Genomic DNA, 17,498 nt, shown 5'->3' with positions numbered 1-17,498 from the left:
CTGGAAAAAAAAGATGAAAGGTAGTGGGCAGTGGAAAGACAGGAATTCAGCTCTGACTGTGCGAAAGGCCCCCTAGATTCAGCACGCCCGCCGTGTACAAGTGTGCAGCGCTTAGGAGACACGTTGGTGCTGGGTAGTGACTGAAGACCTGTCAGCCTGGATCCTTTGAAATGGTTCTACCCAACACGATGGTGCAAAATGGCAGAGCGGTAGAGGCCCAGGAAACCCCAGGGTTTCAAGAGCAGCTGGTGGTTTGCAGAAGATAGAGAGGATGTGACTTGGAAGAGGAGGCAATGAGCAGCAGTGAAATGCATTGTGATGCCCCAAAGGATGAGGGGTAAAGAGAAGCCAGGGCATTTCGTTAGGTGGAGGTGACTTGTGACTTCTTTATGAGAGGCTTCCACTAATGGGGAAGAAACCAGCTTGAAGGAAGCTGAGCAGTGAGTCATGAAGAAGTGAGAATAGACATTTTTTAGCGGGGCTGGTGGGAATTTAAATATATCAACACCCAAGGACAATTTCGGAATAAACATTCCAATAAATCTCTGCTAACGTCGCAACACCGACGTCATTCATCAGCAGAAGGATGGCTATTTCTAATGGTGGCACGCCATCAACTTTTGTTGGAGCGAGAACTCAAAAGAAATGCGTAATTACGTTGAGGTTGGTTTTTCACTGTCAGCTTTAGTCATTTGGTTGAATTTCTTTACTGAAAAATTATTTTTCTTTTTTTTTATTGAATAATTGAATATTTCAGAGGAATCCATTATATTTTTTTACTCTGAATATATTATGAAGTGCCATCACTTGGTAGAGTGGATGAGAAAGCAGTATGAGTATTTGAAATATGGCTGTAAGAATCAGCCTTTCGTGAACTTAATTATACTACTGTCTTCGCATCCCGGTGTGTTATTCCCAAGGTAGGCTGGTGATATCTTCTTCTGAAGTTAAGTAAAATGAGCATCTTTCTTTCATTGATGAGGTGAAGACTGGACTCTCAAACTCCTCTGGAAAAGAGTCTCTTTCAGGTGACATAACAGGATGGAGAAAAATCAGCGTCCAAAATTCAGATGTAATTTGGAATATAATGACTCTTCACAAGACCATTTGGCTCCAATAGCTCCGGGGGTCCAGGAAATATTGGAGCTTCTGGGTTTCACGACACTCAGCAAAAATCCCTTACCCTTTCTCTCCCCTTTCCAGCAGCCCCCAAGGGACCACTCTGCATGACCAAATGTCAGAAGCAAAGCATGGTTGAGACTGGACCCTCCTCTATGGTTTTTCTATTTCAATAGGGAAAAAGCCTCAATATGAGCAAAACTGGGATATGAAGCTAAGAAATGTAATTCCTTCTCCTTGCAGCATCCCCAGAGGAGTCCGTGGCCATGTTCTCAGGATAGATGCTTTAAGGATCAGAGGATGTCCATCCTACAAATGAGTGGAGGGATTGCCTGTGGCTGCAGAAACTTCTGTCTTAGATTAGGAGAAGGAAGGGCCCTTGAGAGATGAACCATTCCTGGTAGTGACTTTTAAATGGAATGGGAGGTGGATTCCCCTTCGGAAATTTGATGAAGGCTATGGTCCTGCTTCCAGAGAAATGCACCTACCTCCACACCAAAACACTGCAGATCCTATAAGTACAGCTGAGTGCTTGGTGTTCAGGCAGCTGGTCTGGGATGCCTTTTTGTTCATAGGTATTTTCTCTTATTTTATTCAGAATCCTGACCAAACAGGATTTCCACTTTTGCCAAAAAATACTGAGGTTTTTCTGATAGGATCCATCATACACACACACACACACACACACACGCTCTTTCTCTCTCTCTCTCTTTATATCTTGTTAGTAAAAAATACAAGTAAAAACACAGTGTAATCCTAATTTAAAAAAATATATAATTAGAAATAGAAAAAGATTAGAAAGAAATATACTGAAGCCTAAATGGTGATTATCTCTCCAGGTAATTAACATTAAAATAATACTTCTCTTTTTAAAATTTTCTTTACAATAACATAACCATTAAAATAATCAGAAACAGAAATGCAAATTCTAAAGTTATACAGGGATTTAAAAATATTTCACCAACTCTATTTTCTTTTCTCTCACTCTTTTATTTGTTTTTTACAATGAATTGATATTTGGTAAATTTATAGAGTTGTGCTTATTGCTACTACCTAATTTAAGAACCTTTCCGTCACCCCCAAAAGAAACCTTGGGCCCATTTGTACTAACTCTCCATAACTACTTCCAGCTCTAGGCAACCACTGATCTACTTTCTTTCTCTACAGATTTGTGTTTTCTGGACATTTCTGTAAGTGGTACCACAGAGTACATGGCCTTTCATGTCTGGCTTCTTTCACTTGGCATCATGTTTTTGAGGTTCATCCATGCTGTTGCATGAACCACTTCCTCCTTTTTTATGGCTGAATGATACTGCATTCCTGGGTCCATATTTTGTCCATATTTTGATGGACATATGGTCCGTTTCTCCTTTTTTGTCTCATAGGAATAATGCTGTTGAGAACATGTGCATGGAAGGGACCATGTTTTCACATGCTGCGAGGCTCCAAATACATGTCCTTAAGAGAGGCCCTCACCTCAGAAGAGTAGGGTCTCTGGTCTCCCCACAGTTGAATGGGCTGGCTTCAAATGCACAGAGTATTAGGATCTGAACAAGAATTTCAGAGCTAGCTCTGCAAAGTACAGGGAAGTAGTAGATTTTTCTAGTCCCTCATCCCATGTCTTCCCTGAACTGGGTCTAGAGACAACAGCATGGGTCCTACCTTGGGAATCATGAGTGCCAGTGGTTTAATATGGGGAATAGGAAAGTGAGTTTGCCTAAGTGAGGAATAAAATGCAAGGAAAGAGAGAGACAGAGGAGGGAAAAGCAGGAAGCTCATTCCTGAGCCCTGTGGGCTCTGAGCATCAGGACTGTTCTCCAGTCTGGTATATACAGGTACTCAGTAGATTTTTGAGTTACTTTAGGTTGACTTGAAAAAGCTAATGAAGAATTGCTCTTTCCATACATGTGTCGCATACATTCATATTTCCACAGTTTCCATCTCTATCTTGCTTCTATCCTGAGGGTAGTAATGACCCTGTCTTTATTCCAGGCCTCCCTCATCCTACCGAAGGGAGAAAAAAAAAAAAAAAGGCTGTGTAGGATGGGGTCTGTGGAACTGGGGCTCAGGGAAGGGAGTCCACAGCAGTGACAAGGAAAGAGACCTCAGCTGGATGCCTCAGGGAAGCTTGAGGACCACATTTTGGGAGGAAAATCAGGAAGATGGGTTGATTTCAGAGAGCCAAAGTTCACATGTGAGCTCCTGAGAGAAAACGAACACCCTAGCTAGTTTCTGAGGTTTGTTTGTAGGGGCAAGAGGCATGAGTGCAGCAATCTACTCGGCCCCAATTTCCCTTCATGTTTTTGGGCATCTATTGAACCTTCACTAAGCAGCTCTGAGCAAATAAATGCCACATCTTTTACTTCATATGAACAGGCTTCTATACTTACCTGTACCTTTTGCTTACAATGAGAGCAAACCAGGGTTCTTCTAGAGAAGATGATCCTTTGTATTGCTTTGTTTAGCCCATGTTCTATTTGCTTTGGCTTTTCGGTATCAGTATTTACAAATCTGTTTTGGCTTGGGTCTCATAAGCCAAGAATCTCGTTGCTTTTAAATTCACAAGCATTTAAAAAATTGCTTTGTTAATGGAGAGCTTGCCAATTTCATTGTATTTTGAAAAATTTAATAGTACACCAACCCAGAACCTGGCCAGAAAATAGATTTGCAAAATATCGTGCCAGGTTTCCACGTGTAATACTTAATGTAGAACTGAGGCAATTATTCACCTAACTCAAACTAAAACATTCTTTCAGCGGAGGCAATAATCTAAAGTCTGAGCTGTTTTTTTTTTTTTTTTTTAATTCAACACTTGGGTTTTTTTTTTTTTTTTTTTTTTTTTTTTGGTTTGTTTGTTTGTTTCCACTTTTCCAACTTTAAAGAAAAGGGGAAAAAATTAGAAGAGTTGATTTGGAGGCCATGCTAAACAGGATGGTCTCATTTCGTTCATTCAATCAGTAATCGTAATAGGATGGTCTCATTTCATCTATTCAATCAGTAATTGTTCACTGGGACTCTGCCCTGTGCCAGGCTGGACCTGTGCAGGAAACAGCAGCCCCAGGGCAGGAACAGATTTGTAAATAGATGAAGGACCGGTGCTGGGAAGTATGGGAAAACGTGAGGATAAAGTGTTGTGGGAGCTCGTGTGGCATGATATGGATCAGAAGCCTCTGTGAGGAGATGGCATCTGCGTGTGTAGGAAATGAGAATACTTTTGGAAGTATTCTGGGAGGGAGAAGTTCTGGGAGGAGGAAATTGTATGGCTATTTTGTGGGAAGATGGCCAAAGACTTTAAAGCAGAAGAATGGCTTTGATAAAAGCAGAGGATGCTGCAGGCATGGAAGGAGAGGACTTGCATGAGGTGTGAGGGTGCAGGAAGACCATCTGGGTGCCAGTGCAGTTGGGTGGCGGGACTTGGGGCTGGAAGGCTGGACTCAGGAGCCTGAACACACAGCAGAGCAGGATTGGGAGTGGTGGTGCAGGAGCATTAGGGGGATGGCTTCTAGCCAGGGGCTGTGCAACTGCCTTGCTCTTCCCCAGACTGGGAAATGGGGACTATAGAGGAGAACTAGCTAAGAGACACTTCAGCAGGATGCATGAGGTGGGTATTGCAGGCAATATTTTAGTGCCCAAATCAGCTTCTTTTCCCAAAGAATGTGTGAAAATGTTATGCTGAAGACAGTTGATCTGGCTGGTCAACATGGAAATGTCCTCTTGTCCAGTAGGTGAGTGTTGCCTTAAATCTCGCGATTCGGACAGAGGCATGATGTCCACGTAGAAAGCGGCACGTTCTGTCAATTTTCTTACAGCCTGACTCTGAGTGGAGGGCTCTGTGGCTCAGCCCTTCCCTAGAGAAATGCTCAGACCACCACCATGGCATTTTCTACTTGACCTCAGACACTGATGATTTTATAACAGTAAGTTTAGAAAATCAGTCCAGGAGGCACCTGGGTGGCTCAGTGGTTGAGCATCTGCCTTTGGTTCAGAGAGTGATCCTGGAGTCCTGGGATCAAGTCCCACATCGGGCTCCCCACAGGAAGCCTGCTTCTCCCTCTGCCTACTCTGCCCCCCTCACTGTGTCTCTCATGAATAAATAAATAAAATCTTTAGAAAAAAGAAAAGAAAGGAAAGAAAATCAGTTCAGAACTCAGTTCAGGTCAGTTGACTTAAATATTTGTTAGGTGTTTACTAGATGCTGGGAATTTTGCGTTCATGATTTCTAGTCTTTATAACAACCCAGTAGGGGGAAGGGAGGGAAACTGAGGTGGAGGGAGCATACATCTCACACCAATGAGGTTGGGGAGCTGGCTCATGTCCAGGTATAGCAGAGCACGGGGCCTCCCGCTCTCTCCTCAGACTGTGCTGTGCTGTCAACAAATGGCTCTGGTCGCAGCCTCTCTATTACCAGATCTCAAGAGTTTTTTATTGGGCCATTTTGTCAGTGACAAAATTGTAGCGAGGATTTTCAATGTGATTGATATTTTACTGGTACTTGAAGCAATGAGGAATGATGGCTAGGTCTTCAATTTACTTTTCTTCCTCAATTACTATAACAGCTGAGATAAGGGGTGTTAAACTGGCTTAATTGGGTTGCCATCATAACTAATGGCTTGATTTTATCCAAACTAGCATATTTTAAGAAGAATTAATCTAAATGATCTTACGGCAGCCCCCACGCAATCTAGAACTTGGTGGATCTACAAAAAGAGAAGGACCACGGATCTTTATGTTTGAAGTTCAGATTCCCCCACCCATCCCCAATTTGGGGCAGTTGTTTTTTGGTAGGCATTTCATGATGGGGCTGAACGACATTTTTTTTTCTCTCTTTTAATCAATCTAAATGTGCTCTGCACAGTATTTCAATTTTGAGTCAACTGGCATTATCCGAACATCTATTACACAGGGGACTGAGGGAAAAGGCAGGTCGGGACATGATAGATCTTAGCCTATGAAAAATCATTATCTCAGTGTATTCCATTTTAATCTTACAGCTGTTCTGCTTGGTTCTATATCTGTGTCTTCTTGGGAACCCACATCACATTTTTCACTGGCAGACTCAAATATACTTTACACAAGTTGCTAAGTCATGAGAACATGCTGCCGAATGTAGCGATAATTTGGCTTGTTTTTATGCTCTCCTTCCCCCTATTTTTCAAAAATGAAAATAGATAGGGAATGGGCCACTTTGATAATCATAGCAAGACTTAATATGGATGCTAGAGATAGTGTGGGCTTCCTGGCTCCAATCATCTCACATGCACTGAGCTCCAGGAAAAACTGGGATGGTTCCCCGCCTCCCCTTTTTTCCTTCCTGTATAGCATGAGTGCTGGGAGCGAGGGCACTTGGGACTTTACTGAAGCAAAATATTTGTCTTTAGTGTTTGGAGTCACACTTAGATCTTCTCTGAGGGCGTAAGGGCCATCAATAACAATCACGGAATGCTGAGGCCTGTGCAATTTCAGAACAGGTGGCGGGGGAGAAAGTGGAGGTTAAAGGTAAGAAGAAGGCGGGAGGGCCAGCCTAACAGAATTCTGAGCAAAAGACGGTAAGCCGGGAATCAGCAGCCATCTCTGCCTTTCCTGCCCATGACTATCTCCCGTGGGATTCCTGAACTCTTAGGAGAAATTGCTTGTGATGGTTTTCAGCCCACATAAGACAGCGAGACTAACATTTGACCTTTCTGGTGATTACCTGAGCAGGAGAGCTAATCACACAGGGATTGGCCACTGCTAATTGCTGCTGCTCTGCCCCATTGTCAGCACATCCCCAAAGGGATTCCATCTTACTGCATTCCCGAATGTTCTCTCTCCACCTTGGTATTTTCCTTAACAGTTATTATTTCTTCTCCCTTTCTAAAGACAAGCTTGCACTTCTGTGTTCGTTGAAGTTTTTAACAGAAGGGTTCCTGTACTCTGAAGGCACTATCTTAACCTTTTCAGAAAATCTGGATCACATGAGGTAAATGATATTCATCTCCCAAGATAAAATGCTTGCCAACATGAAAGGTCACACCTTATTAATCTATAGGATTAAGTGTTTTATTCTTCCAATCATTTAACTATAGCCAGTTCTGCTTTAGCAAAACAGAAGCATTTCAGTTATAATGGAACCATGTTGTTAGGTGATTTGTAACTCATTAAAATTGATACCAGTTTATGAAAAGTGCCTTGTACATCCTTGACTGTCCTGTGCATTACAACCTAGCCTCTATATGAAGGGAGGGGCTGATGTGCCTTTCCTCCCCAAACTGTCTAAGCCTGGTCATTGTCAATATTATTGTGAAGGATGGTTCCAGAATCTATATAGACTGACTTCGGGGCTCCAACCAAATAGGTCCAAAGAATTTTTTTGTTTCTGCTAAGCACAGAACAAGTTCCCAGCCCTGCTTCTGACTATCTTTTTGTATCCCTCCATCTTGATCTTGCAATCTCTAGTCTCTAAGAGATACCTAAAAGAAAATTCTCTTTCGGTGCTGCCTTGTGATTATTCTCAACTGGATAAGCAGAGCTGTGTGTGGCAAATTAAGATGGTAGCACTTCTGCCTTTTGCAGGGTATCCTGGGGACCTGAGAATGTGAACTTCGCTTCGTTCCCTCTGCAGACATCCTGCCACTCAGCTTTCCTGGCAGTATCAGCCCATCAGCAGCTGAGACTGTCCTTCCATAGAATGGTAGGATGCTGAGAGTCTATCTCTAGGGTAAACAGGTACTTGGAGAATACACGAATGGTTGGTTACAGCCCTCCTGGGGAAGGTGCAGTGGACCAGGTATGTGCTCTCTGTGTAGTCGTACATTTTTTGGCTTAGTTTTTATTAAAATATAGAAACATTTATATTTCTATAAATATACAGTTTGAAGAGTTTTCACAATCTGAACACACCCATGTAGTCCAATATTATAGGATCAAAAAACATATCCACCAGGTCGTCTAGCAGTAATGATTAGTTTTGCTTGTGTTTGAACTTTATACAGATGGAACCATTCATGATGTGGTTTCCTGATTTGTTCAATACTGTTTGTGAGATTCACCCATGTTATTGTGAATAGTCTCAGGTCATTCATTCTCAGTGTTGCATAGGCTCAATTGTGTGACTGTACCATAATTTACTTGTTGGGCATTTGAATAGCGTCCCGTTTGGGGGCTACTAGGAAGAGTGCCGTTATTAACATTCGGCCACATGCATTTTGGTGAACACATATCCACAATTCTGTTGGATATATAGTTAGGTGTAAAATTCCTAGATCATAGCATGAAGAAAGGTTCAGCCTTAGTTGATACTTTCAGTTTCCAAAGTGGTTGTAACCAAGTTACGCTTCTACCAGCTGGATAGGAGACTTCCAATTATTGCACATCCTTGCCAACACTTGGAATGTTCCAACTTACCAGTTCAGCTGTTTTTTAAGTATGTCACAGAATTGCATTTCATTGTATTTTCTTGATTCATTTGTATTTTCATTTATATCTATATAATTTAATTTTTTATTTCTTTGATTAATGAAGTTGTCATCTCTTCTGTGTTTATTGGCATTTGTTGTGAAGTACAACCCAAGTTCCTTCCCTGGTTTGCTTTGGGTTGTGTCTTTTGCTTACAGATTATAGGATTTCTTTGTATTGTAAATATCTTCTACTTTGTGAGTTATCTTTTTACTTTTTTAATGATATCATTTGATGAACTGAAGTTCTTAATTTTAACATAATCTACTTTTTTTTTTTTCCATTTTGTGGTGAATATTTTTGTGTCTTGCTTGAAAAATCTTTGCCTATGTCAAGGACACCAATATGTTCTCACATATTTGTCTCCACAAGATGTATTATTTTACCTTCCATATTTGGACCTGTAATATATTTAGAATTGGTTACTGTATATTGTATATGGCCTAAGAGAAGGGTCAGGAAACATTTTTCTTCATATGTGTATTCAATTAACCCAGGACTTTTATTGCAAAGACCATGCTTTCGTATCTGCAGTCACCATGTCCTGGTCACAAAAAGGGACTGAGTGTGTGTGTATCTGTTTTTAAACTCTCTAGTCTACTTCATAAGTCAATTTTTTTTCTGTCTTTGTGCAAACACCACATAATTTTAATTACTGTTTTTTTTCTAATAGGTCTGAGTATCTAATAGTGTAAGTCCTCCAACTTACTCTTCAAGATTGCCTTAGCTACTTTTAGCCTCTTATATTTCCACATGAATTTTACAATACACTTCTCCTTCACCTCAAAACAAAGACCTGAGATTCTGCTTGGTATCACATTGGATCCTTTAGGTCAGTTTGGAGAGAATTTACTTTTCAATAGCATCGAGACTTCCAATCCATAAACGTGGTATATCTCTCATTTAATAGGATTAAAACTTCTCTTAGCAGTGACTTGTGATTTTCAATAGAGTCTTTTTGCTGTATCCTCACATGGCAGGAGGGGCAGAGGAACTCTCTAGGGTCTCTTTTATAAGAGCATTCATCCCACTCATGAAGGTTTCTATCTGCATGACCTAAGCACCTCCCAAGGGCCCTACCTCCAAACACTCTAAGGATTAGTTTCAACATATGAATTTTGGGGGGACATAAACATTCAGTCTATAGCACTGGCCATCCCATTCTACAATACTTTGTACCTTTAAAATCTGGCAAATGTCTTAAGGATAGAATGGTTCTGTGTTTAAGGTGTGTTTGCTTCCTCTGTTAGCTCTTTGTTTCTGTGAGACCCCAGGAGATTTTGCTCTGTCCTTTAAAGGGCATTTGTCCATGAGGGAAAAGTAGCCATGTGTTTAAAGGCCCTCAGGTTTTCACTTTGTCACGCTAGCTCCACATGACTGTTACAAGCATTTCTGGTTTATTTCCTTTCATCTTGGGCCCTCTACCTGGGTCCAACTTGACCCTCCTCCAGAATCAGAAAAGGCCTCCAGAGTGAAGAAATGGCTGGTTGTCTTATACTTTTTTTTTTTTTTTTTTTTTACCTCTTTGGTATTTCCATTGATCAATGCCTCCTGACTTCTATGGCTCTCCGATGCCTTTAAAATTAAAGTCTTTTAAAATCTAACCTGATTTTCCTAGTTTTTGTGTGGGAACAGCAGTCTGTTGTATCCTATCTGGAAGATCCTACAGACATATATGTTTTATCATGTTTTGATAAAATGTTTTTATATATCAACATGTTTTGATATAAATTCCTAAGTGACTCTTTGGAGAAAATAATTTTATTTTGCTTTAGCTTTCCTAGTGTTACATGACAAAAAATCCTTATTCTTTCATTCCATCAAATATATTGAATTTCTAGAAATTAAATAAAATCAAATGCTTATTTTGTCTAAAATTGAGACATCAGTTATACTATTAACTTTGATCTAATAGGTAAGTGTTGGTTTTTCCTGGTTAAACATAATACCTAGAGAGATGCTTTCAGTGAGTGACTAAAAGGAAGCTTTAAACAAAAGTTCCTTTGATTTATGAGATCCTTTTAAATTTATGCTCTTTTTACTTTAAGTCTTTGGGGCTTTGTTCAAGATTATCATCTCTAATGATGGTTCTGTGTATTAATGCCAACCTGTTTTCTATTTATCATTACGTCTTCAGGGACATTTCGTCCTTTTGGAAACATCTGTGACACCAGATTTTGAATTTACTTGTTTGATATTAGTATTAAAAGAAATGAGAAGTAGACTTCACACTGTATTTTTCTTGAGGATCATTCTTGGCTGCATTCTTTCCTTTCTATAACCCCCACTGGGGTGAAATTAACATTTATTGAACATTTAATATAGTTTTTGAGGTGAGTGTAGAGGGCACTGCACTTCTCTTTCTCATTTTTCACAACCTTTTAAGTAGGAATTATCAACTGAGCCTCGGTGTTTATAAGCAGCTTGCCTAGTCACATCTGCAGAGGAGGCTCTTGTTTCTGGCAAAAATTAAAGTGTACTTCACTGCTTGTTTTTTTATGAATAATTGTGTAAAATATTTCATAAGGCAATGACAACTCTATTTGCTGTATTTCAACCTCTTTTCATGCTGTTCTTAGCTGAGAATTTTCTCTACAAGTACAGAGATTTTTAGGTAGCACAGAACTCTGAAATCATCACTTTAGCTCATCTATAATTGACACTTTTTAAGTCAAACAACATTTTAAACATTCTTGGCTTATTGTCACCCATTGTTTATGCCCTTAACACTCCTGTCTAGGCCTGTTCCTTCTATAAAACTTACCTTTTCTGATGGCTCCCATTTCTTTTGCATGAGTGACTCTCTAAGAAAAACCTCCTTACCTCTATTCCAGTCCCATGGGACATCATCTCAACACCCACCCCATAAAGGCAACATGGGAACAAAGCTTTGAAACCCATTCCATTTCTGTCAATGGAATAGTCATTCCTGGTTTCTGGATTAGAAATCTCAATATCAGCTTTCTCTATGTTGGGTATGTGTTTTTTTCAAAGTCTTGTTTCTTCCTTCCAGATATTTTCTAGACTCATCTTTTCTGGTCCATTTCTATCAGCACCAGGTACACCCTAACCCCTGCAACTAAGATACTGGCTATGGCTTTCAACATATTTCCTGACTCTGGACTCACTCCACCTAAACTCACTTCACTACTTCTTGCTTCTTTTACCCTGATTTCTGCCACAGCTTTAGAATGGCTCCCTGGCTCCCATGTCATCATTGTGCATTTTCTACACCTCCAAAGGAGTTCTCTTTCTAAAGCACAAAAGTTATTCTGAGGGCAAGTAAGAAACATAATCAAATCAAACATCTTGACATAGCATATGGAGCATTTTATATCTATTTCAGGATCTATTCCACAGATCTTTGAGTGTCGGGTCTAAATCAGGAACTATGATTTGAGCTAGGCATTCAATGCAGGACCTAGTACCAACCTCAGAGCAGTGGGTGCCTGGCCATCTCTCTGCTCTTAGCTTTGTACATTTGGAACCAATCATGCAAGCCTTCTCAGTGTGCATATCCATATTCTTTCAGGCTTCTATTAGAATGCCTTACCTTTTCTAATCCACAAAACTAAAAGGTAATCTACTGACTGAGAGAAGATATTTGCAAAAGACACATCCAATAAAGGGTTAGTGTCCAAAATAGAAAGAACTGATATAACTCAACACCCAAAAAGCAAATAATCCAATTAAAAATGGGCAGAAGACATGAACAGACATTTTTTTCCCACAGAAGACATATAGATGGCCATATAGAAGACACGTGAAAAGATGCTTAGCATCACAAATCATCAGGGAAATACAAATCAAAATCACAATGAGATGTTTTCTCACACCTGTCAGAATGGCTAAAATAAAAAACACAGGTGTTGCTGAGGACGTGGAGAAAGGAGAACCCTTATGCACTGTTGGTGTGAATGCGAACTGGTGCAGCCACTCCAGGAAATAGTATGGAGTTTCCTCAAAAAGTTAAAAATCGAACTATCCTATGATCCAGTAATTGTGCGACTGGGTATTACCCAAAAAATACGAAATGCTAATTCAAAGGGATATATGCACCCTCATGTTTATAGCAGCATTATTTACAATAGCCAAGATATGGAAACAGCCCAAGTATCCATCAATTGGTGAATGGATAAAGAAGATGTTATAAATATAAATATAAATATATATAATTATATATCTATATAAAATATATATTTATAAAATGGGATATTACTTAGTTATACAAAAGAATGAAATCTTGTCATTTGTAACAACATGGATAGAGCTAGGGAGATAATGATGAGTGAAATAAGCCAGAGAAAGACAAATATCCTATGATTTCACTCATATGTGGAATTTAAGAAACAAAACAAATGAGCAAAGGGGAAAAAAGAGAGAGACAAACCAGGAGACAGACTCACCTATAGAGAACAACTGATGGTCACCAGGGGGGTAGGTGGGGGGGATGGGTGAAATAAGTGATGGGAATTAAGGAGAGCACTTGTGAGGAGTACTGGGTGATGTTTGAAAGTGTTGAATCACTATACTATACACCCGGAACTAATATTACTCTGTATGTTAACTATACTGGAATTAAAATTTTTGAAAAATGGGAATGGAATTACAAAAATGTGCTACCTTTTCTCAACTTATCCTTCATCACTCTGTAAAGATCCCTTTAACCAAGAAGCTCCCTGTGACCAACTCCCAAGGCTGGACAAGGGGCTCTTCTGGGCTTAGGTCCAACAGAATAGTTACGACATTGCATTGTGGTCTTCTGTTTACTAGTCTAACTCCTCAAATCACTCATTAGTGCATGGAGCACAAGGACCATGCATTATTCAACTCTAAGTCTCTAGGACCAAGCACAGTGTGTGTGGATGAATGAATGTCTGTGTGTATCTCATCATGCAATTTCCTCCTTAAGGACTTAGGCAATCTTTTGGCTGCTGGCTCCATCAAGTGACTTGTCTGGATGTTGAGATGTTTTGAGGATATGACTTTTCATGTACATCCAAATGGATTTCCACTTGTTCACTCGCAGTGGGTGCAACTCTTCTCTCTCCCTTTCTTACTACCCATGCCACACACTCCCTTCTAGTCTTGATTCCTCTGCTCTGTGTTCTCAGGCACCTCTACCTCCTCCCCTGCCACTTATCCAAACCATACGTGTCTTTCAAGGCCAAACTCAAAGGTTGACTTCATTGTGAAGCCCTCTCTGCCTACTACATGCTGCACTGATTGTGCACTTCTCAGACACATGATCTCATATGTGATTTGCATGTGGGTGCCCAGAACATGGCGATGGGGTTTGAGAATTCTTAGTTTACCTGTTATTGAGTATAATGAAAGGCATATACAAAAGGCCCTGTGAATATTCATTTTTGATATATGGGACTCGAAACTGAATCTTCAGCCATGAACAGTTGACTTTTAGGAATAATAGGAAAAGCAAAACAAACTTCTTGTGTGATTGACACAACAGACATCTTTGCTTCCCATACTGCAAAGTCTGACCCCTCATCTTAGCCAATGGCAGATCCTGTTAGCTTTGTGTCTGAAATACAAAGACTATTCCCAGAATCTGACTTCTCATCCCCTCCCCTATCATCAGTCCAAGCCACCATCATACCTAGATTGTCACTGATCTCCTAAGAGGTCCCCATACTTGTGCCCTACTCAACAGGGCAGCATGATCATGTCACACTGCACCCTCCTCAGCACTCGGCCACATCATCCCATTTCACATGCAGTAAAAGCAGAGGGTGGTGTAGAGGCCCACATAAGCCCACATCATCTATGTCTTTACTCCATTCCTGTCCCACCCACTCTCTCTGGTCCAGTCCTCCTGGCCTCCTTGCTCTTCCCTTAGATAACTTCAGTCCTTTCATCTCCACTGCTTTTGTGTTTTTACTCAAATGTTACTGCCACCATGAGGTTTCCCACAGCTGCCTCGTTAGAACCACAGGACCCTGTTGTCTGCTATCTTTTTCCTGTTTTTCCTTGTTTCATACAGAAATAGTATGTTTCCTTTTTCCCCCCCAAAAGTGTATTATGTATTTTACTCCATTTTCTTCCTTCCCCCATGAGTGTATCAGCTGCATGAGGACACTCATTTTTGTTTGATCACTGCCATATCCCCAGCATCTAGAACAGAGTCTGGCACGTGGATGTTGCATTACTAGTATTTGAAAGAACAGCAATTGTTCTGTGATTATGAAGCTCCTAGCTGAGCACACCTGATGTCCCTCCATGGTCGCTTGTGATAACAGAATAAAAGCTGGAGGATAATTCAGTCGTCAAGTTCAGTGATGTCACTAAGTGAAAGAAATGTCCCACAGATGAGAGCATGATGCTAAGATGAAGGATATTAATGTGCCTTCCTAGTCATGGCACCTGCCTAAGATGAAGCACAGTGAGATCACCATTCTGATCTCTCCTGGACAAAGCTCCTAGAATTCCAGGATTTGGGGGTATCACCTCTCTCATTGTGTGTTTGAATGCGTTCCCTGACTCCACACATTTATATTCTTCCTGAGAACATCTCCAAGTGTTACCAGAAGAAATGTAAAATGTAAAAATGCATTTATAACTGAAAAGTATATACTTAGTGGCATTTTAAAAATTACTCACCACTGTCGATTGCCAGGAAGAGGGCAGTGTACACACTGTTGTGAACGAATGGTGACTCACGGTCCAGCACTGCCATGGTGTCAACAGTCCCATTAATGGGGTTAATATTCAGCCAGCCAGCTGGGTCCTTGTAAACAGAATACCTGAAAAAAAAAAAGTCCCAAACAACATTCAGATTACACTCAGAATAGGTTCAAGAAATGTTCACTGAGTGGTGGGCAAAAGCTCCCATGCTAGGTGCCAGACAATTATCTTTTTAAAAAATTTACTTATTTATTTGAGAGTGTGCATAAGAAAGAGCGAGCACAGAGAGAGAGGGAGGAGCAGACTGCCTGATGACCAGGGTGCCTGTTGTGGGGCTTGATCCCAGGACCCTGAGATCATAACCTGAGCTGAAAGCAGACACTTAATTGACTGAGCTACCCAGGCATCGTGGTGCCAGATAATTCTTCTTCTTTTTTTTTTTCCACATTTGTTTTTATTTAAGTTTGATTTGCCAACATATAGTATAATACTCGGTGCTCATCCCATCAAGTGCCCTCCTCAATGCCCCAGTTACCCCATCCCCCTGCCCACCTCCCCTTCCTCAACCATTTGTTTGTTTCCAAGAGTTAGGAGTCTCTAATAGTTTATCTCCTTCTCTAATTTTTCCCACTCAGTTCCCCTCCTTTCCAGCATAATCCCTTTCACTATTTCTTAAATTCCACATATGAGTGAAACCATACATCATTTTAGTCACAGTTGTTTATTCAGAAAGTGATGGCAGGCCACCAACTCTGTGCTGAATATTTTGTGTGTGTGCCTCCTTTGTGCCTCATGACAAGCCTGTGAGGAGAGAGCTTGTACTGTCCAGTTCTCAAAGAGACAGAGTTCACAGCTGTCCAACTCTAGTTGTATTTCTCTTTTTTTTTTAAAGATTTTATTTATTCATGAGAGACACACAGAAAGAAGCAGAGACAAGAGAGAGAAGCAGGCTCCCTGCAGGGAGCCTGATACAGAACTTGATCGCAGGACCCTGGGATCACGACCTGAGTCAAGAGCAGACACTCAACCACCGAGCCACCCAGGTGCCCCTAGCTTTATTTCTTTAATACCTTGGGTGTGTCCCATGTGCAAACCCGGTAGGAGAAGCAATGCCATGAAAGTGCAGGGAGGGTGCACGGATGCTTGGAGGAAACAGCCATTATTTCTGACAGAGGGTAACCCTGGGGACCTCACAGAAGATGCAGTGTCCGAACCAAGACCAGAAGAAAGGGTGGGATGTTGTCAGAGAATGAGAGGACAGACAAGTCAGCAAGAGAGAAGAATACAAATTAACACATGGAACAGAGAGATTCACTAGAGTGTAAGCTCCACAGGGCAAGGACATCTGTTTGCTGTCATGACCTAGCTCCTAAAACATTGCTTAGCACATACACAACACTCAACAGACAGTTGCTGAATGAGTATTTATGTTCTAGCATGTGGATGGTTGTGGTCAGGGCCATAGCTTCTCCAGGGGACACCGAAAGTATGTGAGTTTAGAGAGACAGATTATGCAGAATCTGAACCACTATTGTAAGGGGGTTGGGTTCTGGATAATAGGAAACCATCAAAGAATTTTAAAATGTTACTATTTTTGAGGTTGTTGTAAAAGTAATCCACGCTCCTTCTAAGAAGTTCAAACAAAATGAGCATTAGGTAAGAAATGAAAATCCCACCTATCAGGGAGACTCCAACTGAACAAGACTCAGATTTCCTTGAACTGAGTGGCCTGGGTAATGTGGGACTATCCCAGTGACACATGGCAGGTGCACCAACTGCTTTTGTACTTGAGCCAGTGAGATGCTAGTCAGTGTTTTCCTGCCACTCCCCACCAATCTTTGAAATATATCCCCTGAGGGGACATGAAAACTCATGGCTCATCAGTCAGGTAAAGATGCTTGGAGTCAACATCTCTGCCATGTACTGCTGGCTTTGGTTCTAAGAACATTTAAAACCTGATTTAACCAACAAGAGTTTGGGACCAATTACCATCCTAGTCTTCTCAGGAAAAGATGTCCACATCCTAATCCCGTGGTACAAACTTTGTAGGTCTAATTAAGGGGAAGATCTTGAGGTGGGGAGGTGCTTTTGGATTACTATGCTATGTAATTGCATATTACTATGCAACTGCAGATGCCCTGATGAGACACCCAGAAAAGAGAAGCCCAGGTGACCACAGAGGTTGAGACTAGACTAATGCAAAGGAGTCTCCCCTAGAGTCTTCAGAGGGAGTGTGGTTCCCCCTTGATTTTGGCCCGGTGAGACTGATTTTGGATTTTTGGCCTCCAGAACTGGAGAAGAGG

At 41.0% G+C, this 17,498-nt stretch overlaps 1 protein-coding gene across 2 annotated transcripts in view; it reads right to left on the bottom strand.

Moving 5' to 3' along the window:
* The window catches only part of CDH13 (cadherin 13), a 1,003,185-nt gene that overhangs the window by 18,734 nt on the left and 966,953 nt on the right, over positions 1–17,498 (bottom strand). For both annotated transcript variants that reach the window (XM_077890995.1, XM_077890996.1), the window contains one exon: positions 15,172–15,314. In XM_077890995.1, coding sequence (XP_077747121.1) covers positions 15,172–15,314 — 143 coding nt within the window. The remainder of the gene's footprint in view (positions 1–15,171; positions 15,315–17,498) is intronic.

The sequence above is a fragment of the Canis aureus genome, chromosome 3, assembly GCF_053574225.1.
Source record: "Canis aureus isolate CA01 chromosome 3, VMU_Caureus_v.1.0, whole genome shotgun sequence".
NCBI classification, from domain to species: Eukaryota; Metazoa; Chordata; class Mammalia; order Carnivora; family Canidae; genus Canis; species Canis aureus.
Note: the sequence above shows the minus strand (reverse complement) of the source record. Positions and strands in the feature narration are given on the sequence as shown.